The 24,486-nt window shown below is 49.9% G+C and overlaps 1 protein-coding gene across 1 annotated transcript in view; it reads left to right on the forward strand.

The window, feature by feature from the left end:
- SORBS1 (sorbin and SH3 domain containing 1) overlaps positions 1 to 24,486 on the forward strand; it is a 201,596-nt gene that overhangs the window by 134,911 nt on the left and 42,199 nt on the right. Inside the window, exons 17-23 of the mRNA XM_036264595.1 lie at positions 5,008 to 5,091; positions 8,865 to 8,930; positions 9,498 to 9,599; positions 11,767 to 11,816; positions 21,077 to 21,249; positions 21,731 to 23,197; positions 23,838 to 23,923. Of these exons, the coding sequence (XP_036120488.1) occupies positions 5,008 to 5,091; positions 8,865 to 8,930; positions 9,498 to 9,599; positions 11,767 to 11,816; positions 21,077 to 21,249; positions 21,731 to 23,197; positions 23,838 to 23,923 (2,028 nt within the window). The remainder of the gene's footprint in view (positions 1 to 5,007; positions 5,092 to 8,864; positions 8,931 to 9,497; positions 9,600 to 11,766; positions 11,817 to 21,076; positions 21,250 to 21,730; positions 23,198 to 23,837; positions 23,924 to 24,486) is intronic.

A 24,486-nucleotide genomic window follows, 5' to 3' on the forward strand; every position in this document is an offset into this window, starting at 1 on the left:
AGTATTGGGGATGCTTTTCCTGTTCGGTCTGGTTTATGGTTCCCTGAAAAGTTCACATGCCCAGGCAGTTATAAGTGGAGAAATGACCTGTAGGGCAGAGCAGACCACCCTGGAAAAGCAGCCTCTTCTGTGAAGGCGGGAAGAATTTTTACAAACCGATTAGTTTCCTGTCTGCCAGTCACACTTCCTTTATCCACCCTGCTTTTGAAAAAGCTGGTTCAGAATTCTGACCGTGGCTCCAGGGATTCTGCACAGCTCGTGGAGGGCGGCCCTCCAGCCGTGTCAGCAGGACGGGGTTGGCACGCTGGGAACTGCATTCTGTTAAAATGCTCTGACCACACTGAGTAGGGCGTAAGTAAGCCTCTGAAAGAGGGGGCAAATTATTCTCCCTCTGCCTCTCTTGCTCTGTGTTGTTGTTTTTTTTTTTAAAGAATCACTGATTTGACTTTGACTAAAATAAAAAGGTGGCATCCTTAAAAGCACAAAGGGATCATGATTTTAACCAGGATCAAGCAGTCTGCAGAAATGCTTCAGAGTTGTCCTTCTTCGGCACTTTCTGTGCCGCGGTTATTTTCTGCCAAGAGTGCAGAGAGGAGCCGGGAATCTGCCCCTGGCTCCACCCTTCGGTGGGTCCTCTCCCTGCTGGAAGATGGTAACCGCAGAAGGCACCTTCCCCCCGGGTGCTCCTGGGAAGAAGGCCGCGTTCCGGGTATATCGCTGTGTCTGGGTCACAAGTCGACACCGCCACGGGTCCGCGCACTTGATCGCTCTCAGAGGCTGCGTGGGCGCTATTACTGGTCATAGACGGCCGTTGCTTTTATCAAAGCCTGGCCCCTTTTCTTAATTTCTTCTTTGTTTTCTCCTCCTTTCCTTGGTTCCTAATAATTTGACCACTATTCAGAACTAGGAAAAAAACAACCTAGTTTTGTTTTTCTCCTTGATACCACCATGGTTCCAATATTTTCCGTACCATGGTCCTCAGGACCATCTCTGTCGTCCTCTCAAACCCGGAGAAGTAACACGAAGGGCCCGTGGGCTCTCTTTGGAGCGCGGTGGTGACAGCCCGGGGACTGCAGCGCCGAGGTGTCAGGGCCCCTCCCAGGAAGCCCTGTGCTGCACCAGGGCCTGGGCAGCCAGGCCAGGGACAGACGCCCACGGGACCATCACACCAACTCAGAGTGCCTGTCCCTCACTCTCCCCCCGAAGAGACGTCTTTGATTTTAGAGAGAAATTTCAGTCACATCCTCACCTTTTCAGTCAGCTCTTCACAGTAGCTGAGTTCATCCTTTATGTTTGATTTATTTTTCTACTGTTCTTAAACAGAAAGGCTGGAGCGCGAGTTTCAGTGTGTGGGTCTTGCCTTTTGCCATTAGTCTCTGGTTTGCCAGAATTTGAGGACTGTCCCCCTCCCCAGTCACCACCACTCATGCACACGCGCGCACACACACACACACACACACACACACACTAACTGTGGATGAGTATACGAACTAGCAACAGACGTAGAATCTAAATTTGCTTTCAGAATTACACAATTCCTTTGCGGGGAGAAAACATGCCCCCCCACACACATACACACACACACTTTGAGGTACTCATGTCTGCTTAAGCCTGGCATAAATTGCGGTCTCGTTGGCATGCCTGCCCGTTGCTTGCAGGAGGGGCTGGATGGCAGACCGTAAGGCTGCCTTGTCCCTGGAGCGAACACAAACCATCCCAGAGATAAAACACTGCATATACCATCTCCCAACATCCCAACAGGGGATTTACGGCTTCGATGACCTGTTCGGCTATCTGACAAAATGCTGTGAAGTTCTTCATACTGACTTGGCCCGTCTGACCACCGTGTGATTCATCTTCTTCTCTTCTGGCCTTGGACATGCTGATCAGTGGTCAGTCCCTGGTCAGTCAGAAATCGCCCTCTTCAGGCTCCGTTCCTTTTACTTTCAGCAAGTCCTTACAGGACTTCGGCCAATTCAGCAAGTGTAGGTAGACTCACTTCCACGTGCCCAGGCCTGAGTTAGACGGTCCCTGCTCCCTTGGGGGGTAGCGGCGAGGACAGACCCAGACGCAGTAATTACATAGTGTATATCTGGAAGTGTAAAATAAGGGATTTACCCAGCTTGGGTTCTTTCCAGTTCACAGTCACTTTGAGTTCCTTGCTGGCTTTTCGAGTCTGTCCCTTGGCCCCATTTAGCTCGGTGTCACCTGCACAGCGAGCGAGTCCACGCCTCCTCTTGGGGAGCAGGGGAGTGCAGGGTGGGGTGAAGAGCACTGGACTCGGGTGACCTGAGTCCTGGGGCAGGTCCTGCAACCTGTCTGAACCTCAGTGTTTTCGTCTGTAAGCCAGAGGTACTCTCAGGCCAGCCGACCTCACTGAGGTCGTGAGTGCGAGGACCGAGCGCAGCCACGTGGGCGAGGAACCCCGAGCAGTAGAAAGCACTGTGCCAGTGAGCGCCCCGCATTCAGGTCACTGTTTGATCCACCTTAGAAGCTGGTCTCTGACTGCTGTTCAAGCAACAACACTGCTTGAGGAGAACCGGGCATTTTCCTGGCAAGGCCCCTGCCCTGCCCGCGGGTTCTGCCCAGCTGGGAAGAGCAGGGTCCCCGACGGCAGAGAGCTGAGCTGCCAGCCCCAGACCTGCTGTGCATCCAGAAGGGCCTCTGCTCTCTCCATCCCACGGCTGGATCTGCAGCTAGTCATAAACGGCAAGATCAAATGCAGATGCTGGCGCTGTGTGGCTGGCTACCTCTTCCACTTTCTCTCTGGGCAGCTTGGGGTACCGAGGCCGGCAGTCCTGAGCCTGAGATGGTCAACACATCTCCTGCTTCAGTTCTTGGCACCGGATTGACCTCAGCTCAGCAGGGGAACACTCTGCAGATAACTTTCGGCAATGAAATGGGTTCATTCTTCCAGGACTGAGTACCAACGCATTCAGGCAGTTTCCTGAACGAATTGGTACTTTTTTTTTTTTTTTTTTAAAGCCTAATCTGTTCCCAGAGAGCAGCTTATAAATAGTCTCGAAAAATAACAAACACGAAGTAGGTTTCATGAAACCCCGTGGTATAAGGGGCTAGGATGTCCCAGTATCTTAACTGTTTTTCCTGAATAGTTGTGTCCTTGTAGGGTATTGGGCCTCATTTCCCTGAGTAAGTCCAGAAGCCATTATTCTACGTGCTTCCAGAATCCACTGAGAAGGGGCTTGGCTTCTCCTTCGAGATTTTTTCACCCTAAGTCCCTGAAGACAGTTGCGGGAGGTTTTAATCTGGACATTTCCCCCTGGTTTCACCTAATTTATATTCAGTAAATTTCAGTTAAAGAGAAGTTCTCTGCTACATCTTCCTCCATTTAAAACAAAACTAGAAATAGTAGTAAAGGGCCCTGGCCTGTTTGGCTCAGCAGGTAGAGCATCAGCCCGCGGACCAGAGCGTCTCGGGTTCGATTCCAGTCAGGGGCACATACTTTGATTGCGGTTCCATCCGGCCCTGGTTGGGGTCGTGCAGGAGGCAACCAATGGATGTGTCTCTCTCACATTGATGTTTCTCTCTCTCTCCCCCTCCCTCCCACTCTGTCTAAAAATAAATGGGGAAATATCCTCAGGTGAGGATTTAAAAAATAAAAAGAAATAACGGTAAAGGTTCTTCTAAGGATGTTAGGAGAGGGGATTGATGAAGGTCACTAAGAAAGTTCACAGCCATGAGGCTGCGAAAGGCCCGTTAGTGAGCACCATGGAAACCGTGTCCGGGAGGAGCTGCGTGGGAGCAGCGCGTGGACATCTCCGTGGGCCTCGCAGCCCCTTCCTCGTGTGCTGGGCCCGAGGGAGGGACGTTTCTTATGTATTGTTTCCAGTCTCAGTGGAAAATATACATTTCCTATTTCATGTTGTTACCAGAAAATCACCGCCTCTCTCTCTCGGAACGATCAAGGTGTTTTAAAAAATATACATACATGAATTTAATTAAGCCATGGGCCTCTAACACTTTGTCTGATGTGAACACATCCAGTTTATTAAGGGGAAACTTGCTTTGCTTTCCAGGCATTCATATTTAACTAATTATTTCCAGAAACACACGTTATTCCACAGAGCAAGGTACCAGAACTTTATAAATATTTAATTAAATGAGCTCCCATGGAATCAATGGCCAGTCTGTGTGAACTCCCTCTCAGAGTTCTGTAACGTGAGAAATCTAACTTATTTTTGTAACATAACCCAGAAGTTTTTCCCTGCCCTGTAGTTCTGTTATCTGTCTTGTTCAGCTTTTCCCTCGCTTTAATTTTTCCCAGTTCTTTAACATCTATTTGTTAGAACATAAAATATATTCTATCTGTGCTCATCCCCCACGGTGCTTGTTTAAAATGTTTCTTCACTTGTGTCCTCTGTGTTTACTTATATCATCTTTCACTTGACTGTGTATGGGACATGGTTTCTCACCTACTCATGTGCCATTAAAGATGCAGTATTAACAAATTGGCTTTTATGAAAGTGTCAATATTTGCATTTACGTCGAAAACCCGCAGGCAGCCTTGCAAATAAGTACTAAAACTGCGCTAGCCCATTAAAGTGTTTGCTCTGCTCACCTGGCGTAAATAGCTAAGTGTTTGATGTGCTCACCAGGTTATGTGCTCATAACCAGTAGTTCTTTGTAGAGAGAGAACAAGGGCCTTCTTTCCCGCACAGGACATCCTGCGACCCCCACAGCCGTATTTGCCGTGGAGAGCAGCAGGGTGGTGCCGACTCCTCCATCCACAGTCCATCTCCTGCCACAGAGCTGCGTGGGCTGCCCACTGCTCCCAGCTCGGCATCCCTGTTCCTATAAACACGTCCTTCCCCACCTGTTTTAGCGTCATGATTTTGCCAGTGTCAGTAAAAAACAGACGATTGCTGCTGTTGAATGCAGTTGCTGTGATATCTGGAAACCACTGCATCTCTACTGGCCTGTTCCTGTGTAATCTCTGCATAATGTTATCCTTCTCTCTCTTCCATTTCCCTGTCACCAACCCTATAGAGTCGGGATATAAGCCCAGAAGAGATAGATTTAAAGAATGAACCTTGGTATAAATTCTTTTCGGAATTGGAGTTTGGGAAACCGGTAAGTTTAATAGCTTCAGTGGTTATAGACATTGTTTTAAAAAATCATGTTGTTGCTGCTAAAGAATCAGATCTGTTTGTAAGGAATTCAGGGAGCGGGGAGCACTGTGTCGGTGGTCGACAGTGGGATTGTCTAGTCTCACTACAGCCTGTAAGCTTTCCATTCCTTTACTTCACCACGAAAGAACAGTGAGCCCTGGCAGTATTTCTTGCCAGAAGACCCCCGAGAGACACGACTAAATCCTTGCTTGTCTTAGGACTTCCCACCACTGGCAACAAATCTCCCGTGTCTGTGGATGGCATTGTATTGGCCCTTGGTTCCGTTCCTCGACCAAAGTCAACGGCATACAGAAGACAAGCAGGAAAATGCATTATACACCAGGCAGACCAGCATTGCTACTGCCTTAGATAGAGTTTTTAAAAGCACACATGCGAGGGAAGTGCCAACGCCAGACAAGAAGGCTCTCTGTGCACATGTGATCCACGAATACAGCCCACTGCAGGTGGCTTAGGGGATGAGCTCCAGGAGTTAGGACAATATTTCCCAGATTTTGAAATGGGAGTTCAGAATTCTAGCAAATTTAGTGTTCGGCCTAATAATATTCTGCAGCCTCCTTCTGATGTGTTTGAGCTGGCTTCAGTACAGATTGATTTGGGGCACTTAAAGGATGATTTTCTTAGCCCTGCACCCAAAGGAATAGCTAACCAAAGGGAGAACTGAGCTCATTTTTCCACTGGAGATGACTGGAAACTGACTTTTAAACTCCAGTTACTTTAAATTATGGCAACTGCAAAAAAAGAATTTACAGGTAGGGGGATTAAGTGTATAAAAATAAAACGTTTTGTTGGATGTTTGTTTAAGCGTTGAATCCACTATTTGAATCACTGTGGTTTGGAATGATAATTTTATCTGCAGACAGGAATTAACTTTATAGTTCAGTAAAATGTTAAATTCCATGTGTGTATTTTTATTAAGATGAAGACAAAGACAAATTAAGCTGGTGCTGTGGGATTGCTGAGTTGATTTTTCAATGCTGAGCTTTGTTTCAAAGTTCCTGCATCTTCTGAGAGGAGCACCTGACTTGGCAAACATCCTACGTGTAGAACAGACACTCCTCCCTCCTTCCACACTGGTACCTAACAGTAGCTCAGTTGTCCTGGGTGAACAGCGCCACCTAGTGACCAGTGGAGAGGGACGCGTCTAACCCAAAGTACCCATCTCCCACCCCTCCCAAAGCTTTGATACACACCTCGCTTCCCCTTCCTCTCCCTTTTTTTCTCTGCTGTCCACCATTCAGTCTACCCCAGGCACTCTTCCACCTGCAAACATTTAACAGTATGCTAACCCTTTTCTTTTTCTTAAAACCTCAATTATCTCAGAAAAACCTTTTGATATGTTTAGTTCCACCCCTCTCTCCCCACAAAGACCAGGATTGGTATATATAATGATACTCTATTTCCATCACGGAAAACAAAGCTATTAGCTTTAAATTGTGTATAAGCAATTGTGGCGTTGACTTTTGAAGTCCCCTTCAGAAGCCACAAATGTCTAGCCATCTCCTCACTGGCCAAATAACTAAATTAGTTTTCTCTTAAATATTAGCATTTAGGAAACGTTATGAAACAGTTTTTTTCCAATTAATTGTGATTGGTTTGTTTTGCTAAACCTGTCATTGCAAATGATTGTGGTTTTTTTCAGCAATAGACAGGATTTCCGTCCCAGCCTACATTAAACAGGCTCTCTGAAGAGCTGCTGAAGTAACACTGTTCCTACTGGAAACTGGTCTGAGCACCCCACAGCCATCCAGGCAAATGTGGGGAACACAGTCCATTCATATTTCGGGACCTTCCTGTAATTTGTATCCCTACCCTATTATTCTAAGTGCCTCTCAATTATTTAAAGAGATGGTTTTCCAAAATGTCATTCTCTCTCAAGCCATGAGTGTTCCCTGCATGGGCCTTAGAGTCCTTAAATGGGTCTTTTAAAATAATAAAAGATAATACTTTTGAAGACTTTCCAAAATAACTGAATCGCTGTCTGTCCTGAAGAACAGAGCTGAGACGGACGGTTCCTACAGTCAGAGGCATTCTCAGGGTGGGCTCATCCCCGGCGGAGCCAAGTGTAGTGACTGGACGTTACTCCCAGCGTTTGGGAAGAAGGTGTACTGGGGAGAAATGCCTTCGCTGCTCCCCTACCCCAGTCACTCTGGGCCATAAAAGGGTCAGAGACAGACATAAAAGTGGCATAAGCCATGAGAGTTGTTTTCTGAGGTTTTCCAGTCATTCAGAAGCAGAATGAAATGAAAGCTCCTACCAATGCGTAGGATCATCATTTCTTTTTACTTGACACCAGCCCAGGGCCCCCAAGCGAGGAAGCCTGCCGAACATTCACACGAGACATTCACGCTGGAAGCCGCCCAGAACACGCTGAAATTTCAGCAAGATCCTGACCGTAATACCTTTTAGCTCTAATAGGTTGCCGTGGAATATTAAATCATTCGAGACTCCAGGGACCATTTTGGGAAGGTTATTTAAAACCAATTTAATGTGTGAGCAGTCTTATTTTTTTGCGGTAAATGAACGAGTAGGGGTATCGTACGTGACTTTAAAAAGTCTGCTTCCCCCTGTGAACAGTCTATGAAGTGTATAAAGTGCTTAAAGAAGAATGATGGTCATTAATAACACTTCCTTGATAAATTGCAGAATATACACCCACAGAGATCACATTACCGACCTGTTGCTCTCAGTGGTGAATGTGTCTTGAAATCAGATGACTTCACTTGCAAATTTATTACAAAGAGCCTGGGTGTCAGCTTCTCCCTCCCCCAATTGCCACAGAAATTGATATGATTTCTATAAGTAAGCTCAAGGCAGAATGTCACAATGTAAACCAATCTTAATGCTGCTTCTGCGGTTGGTTATAATGAAATGTGCATACAATTCCAGGAGCTATGAATGACCGCATCTCCTCAGAGGTCACTGAATGAGAAATCCCATCTGAGTAGGCAGAACAAGATGGTCCCCTTGAGGGGGGAGAGGTTCCAGAGTTAGAAGTGGCTTGTAACTTCTGGATGTCTTACTGCTCGAATCCCTTCCTCACTAGAGCCATTTTCCCGGCAGGTTTCAGGAATGCAACTCCAATTCTATCTTGAAGAGTTAAAAGAGAAAAAAAATAATCTGGCAGTCCGCTGTTTAAATTCAGAGTATAAGCCCTGTTCTCTAAGGGACACGGAGGGTATGGCTCTACCGCTGACCGTGTTAACCAAGTCTAATTAAACAGTGGAAGATTTTAAAATCGTCTAGTACACAGTGCAAAATTTAACACCCGTTTTGTACCTGGGTTTCGTTGCCACAGAAAACACATTTCATTCAATTTACCATTGGCCAGATCTCTCAACTCACATGTTTATTAACAGATCACGCATGTCCCAGTGGAGAAGACTGCTTCAAACATGTAGAATCACGGTGTCAGCCTTAGTCTGGAAAGAATAATGAGGAATTTTAAAGTTTCTATTTGGTTCAAATTGGTGTTAATGCTTTTTTTTTTTTTTTTTTTTTTTTCCTTTGTGTCTTTTAAGTTTTCAATATTTGGACTCCAGCAATGATCTGCCCTTGAGACAGAGGCATAGACATGAACTTCCCTGTTAGTGCCCAGCCCGAGCCTTTAGCTCACCTCTGTGTGATGAGTTCTCCTGTGTGCCCCTCTTTGTTTGAGCCGGTCCCCGTGTTTGTCTTTATGCTCATTTCTCCATTTCCTCCTCTGCTTCCCATCAGCCTCCCAAAAAGATATGGGATTATACTCCTGGAGACTGCTCTATCCTTCCTAGAGAGGATAGAAAGGTAATTCCGTGCAAACTCCGTGGGCTGTGTGTGTGCTCTAGCCTGGTTAGTGTGAGTGTGCTGTGGGGTTTTTCTTTTCTTTTCTTAAATCCCTTTGTTTTAACTTGATAACTTTTTTTTTTTAAATTATTTTTGGCTTGGTGATAAATCTGTTTAACAAAGTCTCTAAGACATATACTGATGTTTAGAGGTGTGTTTTTTTTAAAAACAAGGACTTATTCTTCTGACATAATAATATTTATCACAGTCACCAGACTCTGAAAAGAGAGAAAATAGGTATTTCCTCACAGGTAGGTTTTTGCGGTATTTGTAGTTCTCTTTTGCAAGTAGAATAGAGTTTTGGAGCTCTGATTACTTCAGGGTTTACATTTTCTATGGCTAATGTTGCATTCTCTGTTCTCATGCCTTTAAATATCTCCCAGTGAGCTCTTATGTTTAATCATGCCATCTCTGCCTTACTAAAATATAACACTGAAAAAAGTTTCATTTTTCAAACTTAACCTCCCCCTCTCTCTGCCTGTCCTCTAAACTAAAATACTCTTTTCCGTCTTTTCTTTCTCGAACCAGACTAATCTAGAGAAAGAGCTCAACCTCTGCCAGACAGAGTTAGAGGCAGACTTAGGAACAGCCGAGACGCCCAGTAAGGCAGCCAGTGCCAGCCTGCCGCAGGTACTTCCCGCCCGCGCCTTCCAGCCGCGCGCAGCCAGGTGGTGAATGTCAGCTGGCCGGTTTCGAGCTGCATGGCTTCGTGGCTCCGTTCCTTCCCCCAACGTAGTTTTGGCTTTGATTTCTTTTGAGTTTGGCATCTTCCTTAAAGGGGGTTTCCCAAGTATCCGTGGGGTGGCTGGTGATTTAAACTGCTCCCCGTCTCTGCTGTCAGGGGGCCCGCTCAGCTCCCCGTCCTGCGCCCCGGCGCCTCCTCGGTTCTCAGGGAGCTGTGTTTGGGCAACTGAGGGTTTGCAGCCCCACCCCGGAGGAGCCCACCTCGGAGATCCTTTTCAGAAGCCCAGCGGTGTGACTCGAGCACCCCTCACGTGCCCGGCGTGTTTGTAGTTTGAAAAGTTAGGAAGTTCTCGCTGAAAACATGCCCATCAGAGGCCCGGCCGCCCGGCCCAGGCATTGGCCACAATCCGCACGGGCGTTTTAAAATGGAGCTATGTCAGAATGTGGGTTATTAAAGGCTAGGTCAGCAAGACAGAGGGTTTGGGTCACTGATTTTTGCAGACACTTGGAGGTGGAGACTGGTCTCCTGGGGGAGGCAGGGCCTTACAAGGCAGCCCCAGTCACCCCAGAGATGGTGGAAGCAGATGGAGCCCCCGCCCTGGGGGTGGATGGTTGGAGGGAGGTATATGTTGAGAGGAAGGATGAAAAGATCAACTCCCTCTTGGGACGTTGGCTGGCAGGAATGGGAGAATGAGGGGAGGGTCAGAGGGAACGGTTCCGAGACGCAGGAGGAAAACAAGTGCTGGAGGAGGGGAGAGGTCTGAGCATGACCCGGTGCCCTGGAGAGACCCCGAAACTGACTGGGAGGAAGGCTCCGTGGGTTTGATAACCAAGAGGTTTCTAGACACTGCAGGTTGCGGGTGAGTCGTGGATGGGGCTGGAGTGCTGGTGAGGAGTGGGGATCCCCCAGAGGGGCACACTGACCGAAACCATGATCACGAAGGAAGGCCAGGGGATGTTCCCGGAGGACTCAGCAGCGTCATACGGTGTTTTCCCGAGATGGAGCCCAGGGCATGGTCCGGAGGGGGAAGACCCAGGACGGGGCGGACGCCAAAGGACAGGTTCAAGGAGAGGGCGTGGGCAGGAGAGGCCAGTGTAGGCAAAGGCTGGACGGATGTATGTGGAGGTGAAGGGGTGCCTTCTCTGAGGGGTCATGGGAGGAAGGGGTGCAGTCCTCCTGGCCAGGGGCGCCCTTCGAGACGACAGGACCCAGCAGGCAGAGGGCCGGGTGGCTGAGCCCTCGATGGTCGCCTCCCTCCGGTCATCTTCCACAGTCTCTCCTTTTCTCTGGCCTCTCTCTCCTTTCCTCAGAGAGCTCTCCTCCAGGCCGTGTGCTCCTTCTAGTGGTCAGCATTAGAGCTAGGAGTAGACGCTGACTTTTTCATTTATTTATTCAGCCACGTCATTTTTAAAAGCCAACATGTTGGACCCTTTGCCTTTTTCTCTCCATGATAACAATGGAAACCCTGAACAATACAATTATGTTGCTTTTCCTCTGCATGTAGCTGTCGGTTGTTTTCTGCCTTTGGGACAGTGGCCTGTAACTGTATAAAATGCTCCCCCACTGAGGCGGAGGTGGTCAGTAATAGCTTTTGTAAAACTGCGTTTCTCCCCCACTTCACATCCTAAATCTGCAGGGCAAACAGGTGATCTCAACAGTGGGTCTTTCAAATGCGTTTTGTACCTTCTATACCTAATGTTTTGGGTGACCCTCTCTCTGGATGTGGCATCTGGGGCGCATGAAGGAGTCTGTGGTGGGTTGGCAGGGGGGGTCTAAAGGTTGGGGTACACTGGCGGAGGGTGTGCTGTCCATGTGGCTAATGCATGTTGGCCACATGGTGGGCCAGTCTGCTCGGTGGGCCTGTGACTGAAGGTACATATGAGGTCATCTCCCTGCCCCCCCGCACCCCCCAGCCACTGGGAGGGAAAGACCAGACACAAAAAGAACACCCACTTGCCCAGAAATCTTGCTCCTGAGGGAGGGCTTCCAGCTCCCAGGGCCCCCATCTCGATTAGGAGGGGAAAAGGACTCCTCTCTTTTTCCCTTTGGCTTGAAACAGCTGAGTCAGAATAAATCACATACGCTTGTTTGTTTGTTTTCTGACATTTGCAGAGCTCAGCAGTCAGCCCCACTCCGGACATCTCTGCAGAGCCTCCTGGATAGTAAGTTGCCACTTTGTTTACTCGGTTTAATGTATGAAATGTCAAAACTGGAAAGAAGCTTGTGATTTGGACCTAAGTGTTTATTTGTAGAAGTCCCGTGGCTTTGAATGACGCACAGTGTGGTGGTGATAAGTAGCAATTCAATTCTAGCCTTCAATTTTTTTTCTTCTGTTTTCTCCTCCTCTTCCAAATTAATTTTGTGATGATTCATGTTAACTTTGATAAGCTTTCCCTATGTTGTCATCTTTACCTTTAGAACTTGAGTGTATTAGTCTGAGTTTAGGATCAAAGTTCACCTCATTTGCTGATTCTTGTTGGGGGGTGTGGAGTTCGGGTCCTTGGGCTGGGCCAGAAAGATGGGGCGGAGACGGGGCTCACTTGTTTGATTCTCAGAGATGTGGCTTTATTTCCCCATACCAATTCTTAGGGTTCTCCTGGATGATGTGTGCACACCTCACTCACTGCTTCATGGGGCATTCTTCCCAAACCTCCCGCATCCTCTCCTACAAACCATCCCCCACACTCCCGCATCCTCTCCTACAAACCATCCCCCAAACCTCCCGCATCCTCTCCTACAAACCATCCCCCAAACCTCCCGCATCCTCTCCTCCAAACCATCCCCCAAACCTCCCGCATCCTCTCCTCCAAACCATCCCCCAAACCTCCCGCATCCTCTCCTCCAAACCATCCCCAAAACCTCCCGCATCCTCTCCTCCAAACCATCCCCAAAACCTCCCGCATCCTCTCCTACAAACCATCCCCCAAACCTCCCGCATCCTCTCCTACAAACCATCCCCAAAACCTCCCGCATCCTCTCCTCCAAACCATCCCCAAAACCTCCCGCATCCTCTCCTACAAACCATCCCCAAAACCTCCCGCATCCTCTCCTACAAACCATCCCCAAAACCTCCCACATTATCTCCTCCAAACCATTTGTTAGTACTTCTCATGACCCTGACTGCTGCTGTGTACCTGAATAATGTTACCGTATTTTTAAATAACTAATAAATTACAAGCTCCTTGAGAGCTTCTCCATCGAGCCTGGTGCACCCCATAGATCTGGGAGTTTGTTGTGGTGGGAGCAGCTCCATCTCACCACCTCCCTATCCATCCCTGGTGACCTATCTGTACCTTATCCTTCGGAGTAGGACCATGAGAGGCACAACTGTTACCTGTTCCATTTGAGTTGGGCAAATTCACAATGAGCAGAGTTCACCTGTTCAGACAGGAGCCTGGCTTGGCCTGAATGCTGAGTTTATGGATATTTGTGGCAAACATTATGGCCACTTGGGCATTTTGGAAGAGTCGTTTCATTTACAAGTCAGTTGGGATTGGAGTATTTCAATGGGAAGGTAGAAAAAAACCTTAGTCCTTTTAGGGTAGTGACCAAATCTCTAGCCAGATCTATTCTGTTAGTATTTCTTCTATGAATGTGTATATTAACGGTTATGGTTAACCATAAGAGCATAAGAAGAAATTGAGACAATGTATTAGGACCGTAGTCAGGGGGGGAAGTTTCCTGTCTTAAAGGACAGTTCTGTCTTGGAGAAGGTCGATGTAAGGTCTCTTGCACTCACCGTGGGGTTGCTGATCAGGCCACCGTCACGTCAGAGAGGAGTCAGGGTTCAGCTATATCGTTGGGACTGCCCCGCCCCACGTTGGGCTCTGAGGCTCACCCTTTCAAGGAGCTGGTTGGACTATGCCTTCAGCTCCAAGGGGGACGAGTCATAGGTCCTCTAGGTCCCAGCGATGAGCTTTCTAAGTTGAAGTCTGCCAGAGGACTCTAGGCTAACTGCAGATAAAGGATTTCCTCTGGGCCACAGCTCCCAGCAAACCCCCCGATCCCTGAAGTCACCTGTTTGCCAGTCCTGACTGCCCAGTGCCTGATTGCAGCTCCCTCCCTGCCCCTGCTGATTCCGGGACTGCATAGTGTTGCCCGGCTGCCTGGTCTCCCCCCTCTGCCCCTCACCCATCTCCCTGAAATACAAAGACAAAAAGGGCTGTCTCGGGTGGCCCGCTGAGTGAGTTCCTTAGCTCTGCCGGATCTAAGGCACTATGCTGCGTATTATCATAGGAATGTAACAAATAGTCTCTGAATAGTTTTGGGGGTAAAACACACACACAAATGTCAGTACATAAGAAGGCAAATTGGCAAGTGATTGAAGTGGACTGTAAGGGTTAAAAGTGTTCAGAAAAGAGGCAGTGCCCAGGGACTGTCAGAGTTGGGCCCACAGGTCTGGAATGAAGTGACTTGAACAATTCTTTTCAGCGTTTACTGTGTGCCAGACCCTATGCTTAGCATCTTATGTAGTTCACCTCAGTCCTGTGAACAGTCCAGGGTCAAACATTATTTTTAATCCTCATTTTATAGGTGAGGGAACAGGCAGTGTAATGTCCAAGGCTCCGCAGCTGGTATGTGTCCGAGCTGGTCCTCCTTAGACCAGCAACAGTGAAGTTCTAGGCCAGGGGGCTGGTGTCCACAGTAAGCTCTCATCTGCACCACACTGATTCAAAATCGAGTAATAAATGAACAGAAAGCATGCTATAATTTACTGTCTTTTGAGTGATTGAAGAACAATTTAAGTGACTACTTATAACATTGTATTAGCAGGATTGAAGGGGAGTAATGCAGACTGCTTAAAAGCAAATTGCCACCCTGGCCGGTTTGGCTCAGCGGTTAGAGCGTCGGCCTGCGGTCCAGAGAGACCCGGGTTCAGTTCCCGCTAAGGGCATGTACCTTGGTTGCAGTTTGTCCCTGGCCCTGGTTGGTCGTACAGGTGGCAGCCACTCGATGTGTCCCTTTCACGTCAATGTTTCTCTCTCTCTCTGTTCCTCTCTCTCCTTCCCACTCTACCTGAACAAAAAAATGGAAAAATGTCCTTGGGTGAGGATTTAAAAAAAAAAAAAAGGCAAATTGTCATCAGAGTCTGAGTGCTTGTGTGCATAAAGACACCCGATGTGTTCATTTACCAAGCGCTCTCATTGATAGCATCGAATTAGGTCTCCAAAGACCTTGGTTTTCTCAGCCGGAGCCTAGCTCATATGAAATACTTGGCAGGAATAGCTGAGTTTTTTCCCTGTGCTCCTGTACCGTTTGGGAATTTATCAGTAATTCAGGCTCAGTTTTCTCCCAGGTTGTTCAAACGAGTAAGGGTTTTCTGTGTGCCTGACACCCAGCAAGTGCACAGTAAGTGTTTGTGGGAAGGGAATGCAGCGATACGTCTCAGTGACTGGAATCCAACTTGCTCAGCACCCAGGTGGGCAGCCTGTGCACTGAATCGGGCCCCTTCACTCGATGGACAGGAATAGCCTTGGCAAGACTTCGCTTCACCCGAGGACTGAAGGAGGAGGAGTCACAGGTGGCCCAGGTTCAAAAATGCTGTGGTCAGTGAGGTGAAGGTGTCTTAAATCCACGTTCATATCTCGGACAGACTGCAGTTTAGAATTTTATTAGTTAACTTGATTACATATCACAACATTAAAAGAACCTGGGAACAGTGAGGAAGAAATTTAACCATGGTCCCAGTATTCAGTCCTTCCTCTGAAGATATGCATTTTTATAGTTGCTGTCACAGTGTATGTCCAATTTTGTATTTTATTTCTGTAGAATTTCCAGATCTACACATCCACAGCGCAGCCTGCTCTCGCTCGTCATTGCTTGGCATTTCAGCAGTGATGAACACGAAGACATCCTTTGCCTAACCAAAGAGCTTTGCTGTATTTGGCCAGAAGGTGGCACTCGAGCTGCTGTTTTCCTAAGTGGTGCCGGCCCACGAGAAAAGAACACTTACCCCTTAATCTAATTTAAGATCAAAGCACCAATCATTACCTGGAGAACTTGATGAAATATTAGAAACTCCCAGGGCTGTAAAATGTGTCATAAATCGGTGTGCACGTAGGTGTTTAAATTTATGAAATCACGTATTCCACTAATACTTACTGAACAGCAGTGCTAGGCACCAGCCATGCAAAGATTAATCAGATAAACTGCCTGCCCTCAAGGGGAAAATCCGAGTGTGATGGGGAGACAGACTTGTAAATAACATTCAGAATCCAGTGCGGTACAGGGCAGTGATGGCACCCGGGAGGGAATGAGCACTTCTGTTCTGTGGAGGAGGAAAGGTAGGCTTCCCCAGGAGCAGCAAATAAAAACGAATACCAATAACATAAATAGAAAAGTAACCTTTTTCCATATAGTACAAAAGGCTGGAAGATGAGACTGCCCTCTCCAGACTGTCTGGATGCCTCCCCCACAGCCACAGTTGACAAGTGTTCCTTTCTTGTTTCTTCCTGAAAACACCAAATGGTTTTGAGCAGTGAATTCCATGAGGCCGGCACGTGTCTGTTTTGTTCCTTGTTGAATCTCCACCTAGGAGAGTGATTAACATGTAGTAGATGCTCAGTAAATACTTGTGGAATGAACTTGAGTGAATAAAATGAGCCATAGTGAGATCTTTTTTAGAAATATTACTGGCAGTGGCTTGCAGAAATGATTGGAGACGGGGCTGGAGACCAGGGGAAAGATCCCTGCTGCAGAGGTGTGGGTGAGCGGTGGTGAGTGGGGACCAGAGGCAGAGAGAAGGCATTAGTGTGGGCGTGTGAAGGACAGGGAGCAAGCAGGACCTGGTGACTCGTCGAGTGTGGGGGGAGCCAGCACAAGAGAAGCAGTTGATTCTCTGTGCTTTCTCGCTTGGGTGATGGAGGTGGAGGAATGAGCTGTGTTTGGTCTGGGACGTGTTGGATTTAAGATGCCTGATGAACATCTAGAAGGCAGTTGAATGTATGTGTCTGGAGCTCAAAAGAAAGGTCTAGATACTAGATTTCAAGGTGAACTTTTTGGACAGTCTCACCACACCGGGTAGTGTTGCAAATGAAGGAACTCAAGGCTGAGAGAAACAGACTATTTCCAAGTTTTTTGTGTTTTTTTTAATCCTCACTTGAGGACATTTTTCCATTTTTTGTTCAGATAGGGTGGGAGGGAGAGAGAGGAAGAGAGAGAGAGAAACATCAATGGGAAAGGGACACATCCAGTGGCTGCCACCCGTGCGACCGCAACTGAGGCACGTGCCCTTAGTGGGAACCGAACCCAGGTCTCTCTGGACCACAGGCCGATGCTCTAACCGCTGAGCCGAACCGGCCAGGGCTATTCTCAAGTGTTTTAAATCAGCGGGTTTGCCTCAGCTGGTCCATATTTCTTGTCAGAGTCGACCGGGGTCCCAGCTGCCAGGACCCTGTGCCTCTTCCAGAGCCCGCCAGTGAGCACAGTTGGGAACATTTGGCCCTGAAATGATTGCTCTGTTCTCTCGTTTTATTCTTTGAGTGAGTGTGTTTTTGTTGAATCCCCTTGAAACTCAGCAGCCAGCTCTGCATCTTGGCCAGAGGAGAAGTTCCCTTCACTGTCTCCTGCTGGCTTCCTCTCGCCCGAAAATGAGCTCAACCCAAGCTGCCGAGAGCTGAGCTTCCAGACTGGATTTGCTGTGTGAAGCTACTGGTGGCTTGGGTCTCATCAGCCGGAGGGCACTTTCCTCTTCCTCTCTGATCTATTTGATGCAGCAGAGACCCAAAAACTCTGTGACCTGTGACAGAGCCTTCACCACGCTGGCCCTCCTTCCCCCCCTTGGTACAATGGACAAATGATGTCCATCTTTCCAATGAGGAAATCCAATGATGCATTTAGAAACACTGCACCAGAACTTTTAGTTATTGTTTTTAAACGAGTTGCAGAGTGTCACACATCTGGAAAAAGCACGTGGGCTTTGGTATCAGAAAGAAAACAATTGGCCATAGCAAGTTCATCCTGAGAGGTTTCCTGAGCACTGCTGGCTTGCCATTCCGGTGGGAAGCAGGAGAAAATGGTGATAATGGTGGAATAAAGCCAGAAAGTGGGGTGGCTGGAGGGGGTGTGGGGTGTGAGTTCTGACAGCGGGTGAGGTAGAGGAGGCGAGGTCAGGCGGCCGGTGTCCCTCCGAGAAGTCAGGAGGAACTAGGGGAGAGGGGTCGGTGTTCGGACCGAGGCAGAGGCAGTTTAAGGGACAGCAGCGTAGAAGCCGCTGTGACGTCGCTCAGTGCTGATGGAGGTCCGGTCCCCAGAGCAGGGCTTTAGAGACTCAGCCCTCACAGAAGCAGCCTCCGTCACCCAGCTGTTGCGTGGCGAGCCTGAAGGACATCTGTACATGCATCTTCTTGCAGCTGGGAGGTACAACAAGGAGAAAGATAAGGTTGGGCTGAAGGACAAAATCAGAAACTGCAACCAGGAAGAAGAGGGTAGACTGTGAAAGGGAGATTTAGAAAAGAGGCAGATTTTTGTAAATTAGGAAATTCAAAGTGAAAGCCGGTTTAGAGGAGCGCACGCTGATTTAACTCAGCACAGAGTGCCGCGACCTTGCAAGTCACCTCCAGCTGGGTTTGCTGGCTTCTGTCCGTCAGAACTGGGGACAGCAGCGAATGCCCCCTGCAGGCAGAAGCAGGAGAGCCCAGAGCTGCATGGGTGGCCACCCGGGTCCCTTGGCCTGACCCCCAGGCCTGGGAAAGCCAGGTCTTTTTGTCTCCAGGATGGGAGAGGGCCCTCCAGGCAGGGCCCCGGGCCCCGGCAGGACAGCCAGCGTAAGGCTGGGCACCTCTTCCTGCAGAGTTACTCTTCCACCATTCTGATCACTCCGTGGTCACTAGTGTCAGGAGCTCGAAGTCCTACGGAAATGTGATATAATTCTTATACTTGTGGGAAAATTCCTAAATACATCATTTCACAAATACACAAATCAGAACATATTCTTAATCAGAGCAATGTGTGCCAGTGTTGCCTTCAGAAAATGTCACCTTTTATTCATTCAACGGACACTGACTGAGGGTATTCATTGACCCTGTAGTCAAGTGGGCTATGAAAAATGAGGGCCCACTGGCCGGTTTGGCTCAGCAGTTAGAGCGTCGGCCTGCAGTCCAGCGAGACCCCGGTTCGATTCCCGCTAAGGGCACGTACCTCGCTTGCAGTTTGTCCCCGGCCCTGGTTGGGGTCGTGTGGGTGGCAGCCACTCGATGTGTCCCTCTCACATCGATGTTTCTCTCTTCCTTTCTCTCTCCCTCCCTCTCTATCTTAAGATAAATGTAAAGATGTCCTTGGGAAAAGGGGGAAAAAAACACAGGGCCCAGCCTGAGGAGAGAGGCTGCCCTGTCCTACGTCCTGGAGGTTCCCCGTAGACACGTACCCGGAGGCTGCCCTGTAGACTCCCCTCACCCACCGGTGTTTCTGTTCTCAGCTCGGAGGGTTGATTCTCTTTTCCCTCCGATTCCCAGGGATGCTCCTCTGTCTTGGCTGAGGAAAGGGAAAAGCATCTGATCCCGATGTGGGCCTGGGAGAAGGAGGAGGGAGTTGGGGGAAGCCTGGCCCCCAGGCAGTCCCCTGAAGCGGAGCGTGGAGAGGTGGCTCCCGCCAGGGGTGTTGCTCAGGGGAACTTAGCCACCCTGAGGGAGACGGGGCCTCTTGACGGCAGACTCCCCTCTTAGCTGTTGCGGAGCTGCCTGTCCCAGGAGCACGTTCGTGACAGGCGACAGATGACGGTTCTGGTGTACGCGGAGCTTGAGTGGCCTTAGGCCCCCGTTTCCCGAGGTGTGCGAGCCTGGGCTCTGGGAGGACGCTGCCTCCACAGTCGTAGGGGAATGTTCTAGAAACAGTGGCTGAGAACACAGGGTGCTGCACGCCGGGGCTCAGGCTCCAGCCCGCCCGTCCCCGGACCCATCAGTCCGGCTGTCATCTGAACATGGGAAAAGGGAGACTGTAGGAGGAGACCGGCAGGAGGGCGACCTCTGGGCTCTGGCACGGTGCCTCCCACGCAGGTCTCACCAGTGGTGTGACCACGGCGCCCCCGAGCCGCGTGAAATGTAAAAATGATTCCATCGTGACGCCTGGACGAAGGGAGGGAGATGGACAGATGTGTGATAAAGCTGATGCAGCCGTGGCCCCTGCAGAAGGGTATGTGGGTGTTCACCACTGTAACTCCTTCAGCATTTCTATACCCCCGATATACTCATAGTAGAATATTGGGAAGAGGAATCCACCAAGCTGTTGACATCTTTAGAGCTGAGAAATCCACATCGATACCAGCAAACTGAATTCAGTAGGACTGAGGAGCAGCCTCGCAGAAGCCTGAGCACTTGTGTGGGAAAGGAGTCCGTCCCTTCCCTGCGTGAGTGTGGGGCCCACGCGCCCGTGGCGAGGGCACCGGACACAGACCCAGGAAGGGAGCGGGCCAGTGAACAAGTGCTCGTCATTCTTTCTGGGCCCCGCCTCCTTCCAGAAAGGGTTTGTGGTGACTTGCAAAAATACCCAGAATTTCAACAAGATAAAAATGAACGAAGGCAGCATCATTGACGAGGGCGTGTCACCAGTGGAGGCTCACAATGCCTGTCATCAGGATCTGGATACGCATTTTGGAAGAGCTGGGTGCGGGGTGTGGCTGACTTTTATAAAAGAGCGCAGAGACCCAGGTCCCACTTTCACTTGCTGGCTGATGTTCCTGGAGACCCAGGACGGGGGCCTCTTCTTTTCACGGTTGATTTTTTTTTTTAAAGGAAGAGTTTAATTTTTGTTTTCTTTATTGATTTTAGAGAGAGAGGAAGGGAGAGGGAGAGATAGAAACATCGATGAGAGAGAACATCGATTGGCCGCCTCCTGCATGCCCCCCACTGGGGTTCGGGCCCACAACCTGGGCATGTGCCCTGACCATGAATCAAACCGGCGACCTCTTGATGCGTGGGTCGACGCTCAACCACTGAGCCACACCGGCCAGGCTTCATGGTTGATTTTAGTGCTCCATCAGCCAGTGAAAAATAACCCAGGACAATTATCCAAGTGGTGGACTTGAAGTCACCAACACTGGCTGGCGCTGTGTCGGAGGCTCCGCTTTGGTCCTTGACGGCCCCACCTTGTGTGCAGCCCCTGGGGGCGGAGCACCCCTCCTGCCCTCCCTCCCCCAGCAGAGTTCCTCCGCTACTCCGCCGGTAGAGCACAAACGCGGTCATCTTCGCTGCTTGGACGTGATTCCTGAGCAGCCACGGGCACCCAGGGGCCCGCCTGGTGTGTCGCGCTCTGTGTCTACATAAGGATGCCCTTAGGAAGGACGCTACTTCACTAGGAAGCCAGAAAGTGTGTTTCTTATCCTCGGCTGGAAATGTACTGTTTAGAAAAATGTTAAATATACTAACTTCAATTCTTTTTTTTCCCTCTTCTCTCTCTCTTTTTTTTTTTTAAATTACATTGTTCTTAGTATATATTCTTCCAACTTCCACGCAGTGAAGAGGGAATCAGATGGGGCTCCCGGGGATCTCGGTAGCTTGGAGAATGAGAGGCAGATTTATAAAAGCGTCTTGGAAGGTGGAGACATCCCTCTCCAGGGCCTCAGTGGGCTCAAGCGCCCATCCAGCTCGGCCTCCACGAAAGGTAACGGTGAAGCCTGCAGGCCCCTCGCCTGTCTGCCGTTGTTGGGGTGTTGGCAGTGGGTGAGCCTCCAGCTCCTGGGGTAACTTTTGCCTCGTTCAGATCCACTTCCAGGCCTTTGAGCCTTCTTCCCCTAGTTCCTCACCGGCCATTTTTCTTTCTGGTATTAATAGTTCTCCTGCCTTTCAACCCCAACCTTGCTCTCCCTGAAGCATCTCTCTCTGTTTTTTTTTTGTTGTTGTTCTGATTCCCTTTTCTTAGAAGTTAGCTGAGCTCTAACCTCTCCTGACCCTAGCAAGGTGGCCATATTTTCGTTGCATCTCTGCACCTGCTTTGCAGCACAGATTATTTTGCTTCGGGACATCGACTGGAAATTTTAAAAGAACACCTATGACCAATGAGCATGTTACCTCTCCTTTTTGTTTTTAGCAGCTTTCAGCTTTAACCTAATGGGTCTGTTTATTTTATTCTGCATGCTTTCCAGTGGATCGTAAAGGTGGGAATGCTCACATGGTTCCTTCATCTTCAGTTCCTAGCCGAACGGTTAACACTAGCCATGCGTTAGGCCCCGGGTGTAAGCACAAGAAACCCCTGTCCGCCGCCAAGGCCTGCATTGCGGAGATCCTTCCCTCCAAGTTCAAACCCAGGCTCTCTGCTCCCAGCGCCCTTCTGCAGGAACAGAAGAGTGTGCTGTTGCCGTCAGAAAAGGCTCAGAGCTGTGAGAACCTTTGCGTGTCAGTTTCTTTGAATGATTCCAAGAGAGGGCTCCCCCTCCAGGTGGGGGGGAGCATCGAGAACCTGCTCATGCGCTCCCGGCGGGATTACGACAGCAAGTCGAGCAGCACCATGAGCCTGCAGGAGTACGGCACCAGGAGGCCCTGCCCCCTCAGAAAGGCTGGCATGCAGTTCACCATGCTTTACCGGGACATGCACCAGATCAACCGAGCCGGCCTGTTCCTAGGATCCGCCGCCTCCTCCAGTGTGCGGGATCTTGCCTCCCACTTTGAGAGGAGCGGCCTGGCCTTGGCCAGGGGCGAGCTGGGCCCCAGCCAGGAGGGCTCGGAGCACATCCCCAAGCACACCGTCTCCTCCCGCATTACAGCTTTTGAGCAGCTGATTCAGCGGTCAAGGTCCATGCCATCCCTGGACCTGTCTGGCAGGCTGAGCAAGTCCCCCACACCTGTGCTGTGCCGGAGCAGCCTGATCTCAGCCCGCTCTGCGGAGTCCCTCCTGGAGTCAACCAAGCTGCAGCCCAGGGAGGTGGACGGCATGAACCCTGGGGGGGTCTACGCCTCCCCGATGTGCAGCACTATGGTGGACTCCCCCTTGGGCTTCAGGGGCCTGGCGCCTTCCGAGCCCCTCTCCACCTGCTCTGACGAGCTCGACCACTGCTCCAGCATCTCCAGTGACAGCAGGGAGGGCAGCAGCGGCAGTGTTCACGGGGACTTCCCCAAGCACCGCCTCAACAAGTGCAAGGGCACCTGCCCGGCCTCGTACACCCGCTTCACCACCATCCGCAAGCACGAGCAGCAGCAGACCTCCAGACAGCCTGGCTGGCGCCCGGACTCCCGAGGGGACAGGAGCGCGCTCCTCAGGAACATCTACCTGATGAGCCCCCTCCCCTTTCGGTTGAAAAGGCCCCTCCAGCACCACCCCAGACAGCCTGCCCCTGGTGACTTCTCGGGCCCCCCGGTGGGCCGGAAGCCTGACCTCCCCAGTCAACCCCATCAGGACGAGCCCCACTCCAGGGAGAAGCCCTCAGTTCCCAAACGCCTGTCTTCCCGACACGCCATGGCCAGGCTGAGCCGGATCTCAGAGCCCCCTCAGGAGAGACCCGTGGTCCCAGAGGGCTGCCTGGGGGCCTTTAGTAATGGGAACTCTGTGCCGTACTCAGACCACGGCCTGGACAGAAACAACAACCCACAGAGTGAACTGGGACCGGCCCTCGGAGGTGGCATTTTGTGTGTGTGCCCAGTCTCACCTCCCCTGTCTCCACTTTGCTTGCTCTGTCCCTTCGGTGTGCCTTTGGTGCTCATTTTCTGTCCGTCCTTTGTTTTCCGTTTGTTTTGCTTGGCAATTAATCATGGCTCGTAGCGGCTGCACTTCTTTAAAAACAAAGTCCCATGTCATTGAGACTAACCACCAAACTCTGTTTCGAAAGAAAAATTGGCCGTTTAGCTCATCTGAGAAATTTGTTCATTTGAACCCTTGAACCCCATAAAGTCTGCACCAGCCCCGACTCACCCTTGGTTTTTTGAGAGGCAGCCTCTCCCGGTGGCCCTGTGTGTGTGAGTGTACAGTGTGTTCCCGTGAGACCCTGCACGCCTCCTAGCAGGGACACTTTCCAGAGAAGGTCCTCTCTCTCTGCTCACCTTTTGCCTTCTAATGAGTTTGTATTACAGAAGTTCACACGTAAATCCAAACGGGGAGGGGGTTATTTTTTTGTTTTCCTTCAGAATTTGGTTATTGATCACTGGTCTCAACAGCTGTAAAAAATCTGACATTTAGAATGGATGAAAGGTGAAATCTTTTCCCAGTCTGGTTTCCCACTAAATCTTTGCTTGTTTTAATTCTACTTTGTTGTTTTGAAGATTCGGAATCACCAAGACATTTCATACCAGCTGATTACTTGGAATCCACAGAAGAATTCATCCGAAGACGTCATGATGACAAAGAGGTAGGTGCCATCTCTGCCCTCTCTCAGCTGCTGCACAGGTGCAGACACGACCTCTGCCAGAGGGGTGACGTGGCCTAGCCACGGGGAGCAAAGACTGGCGCTGTCAGACCTTCTGTGGGACATCGGCTCAGTCACTCCTCTTTGGGTCACTTTCCCAAAAAGAAGCGGGTTGTCCCAAGCGCTCAGTGCTGAATGCCACGTTGAGCCAGCCTAACGGGAGGTCCAGAAAAAGGTTGCCACCCTGTACTGCTAACGGGAGGTCCAGAAAAAGGTTGCCCACCCTGTACTGCTCTTTCATCCCTCCTCCGACCCCCGCCTGGTTCTCCGGGGAAGCCCACACCCCGCCTTCTCCAGTACTGCCCGTCCCTCTGTTGGCACGCTCATGTTGGGCAGGACGCAGTCGGAGAGAGAGGAAACTGGAAACTAATAATGTCCATGATACAAGCAATGGGCACTAAAAGGCAACAGTGAGAAGCTGCCGTTTGACTCAGAAGAAGGGAGATGCCCCAGGAAACGCGGGTAACCGCACCGAGAGCCTCAGGACGCGGCCCCTTCCTGGCAGC

The sequence above is a fragment of the Molossus molossus genome, unplaced genomic scaffold (assembly GCF_014108415.1).
Source record: "Molossus molossus isolate mMolMol1 unplaced genomic scaffold, mMolMol1.p scaffold_m16_p_17, whole genome shotgun sequence".
In the NCBI taxonomy this organism is placed as follows: domain Eukaryota; kingdom Metazoa; phylum Chordata; class Mammalia; order Chiroptera; family Molossidae; genus Molossus; species Molossus molossus.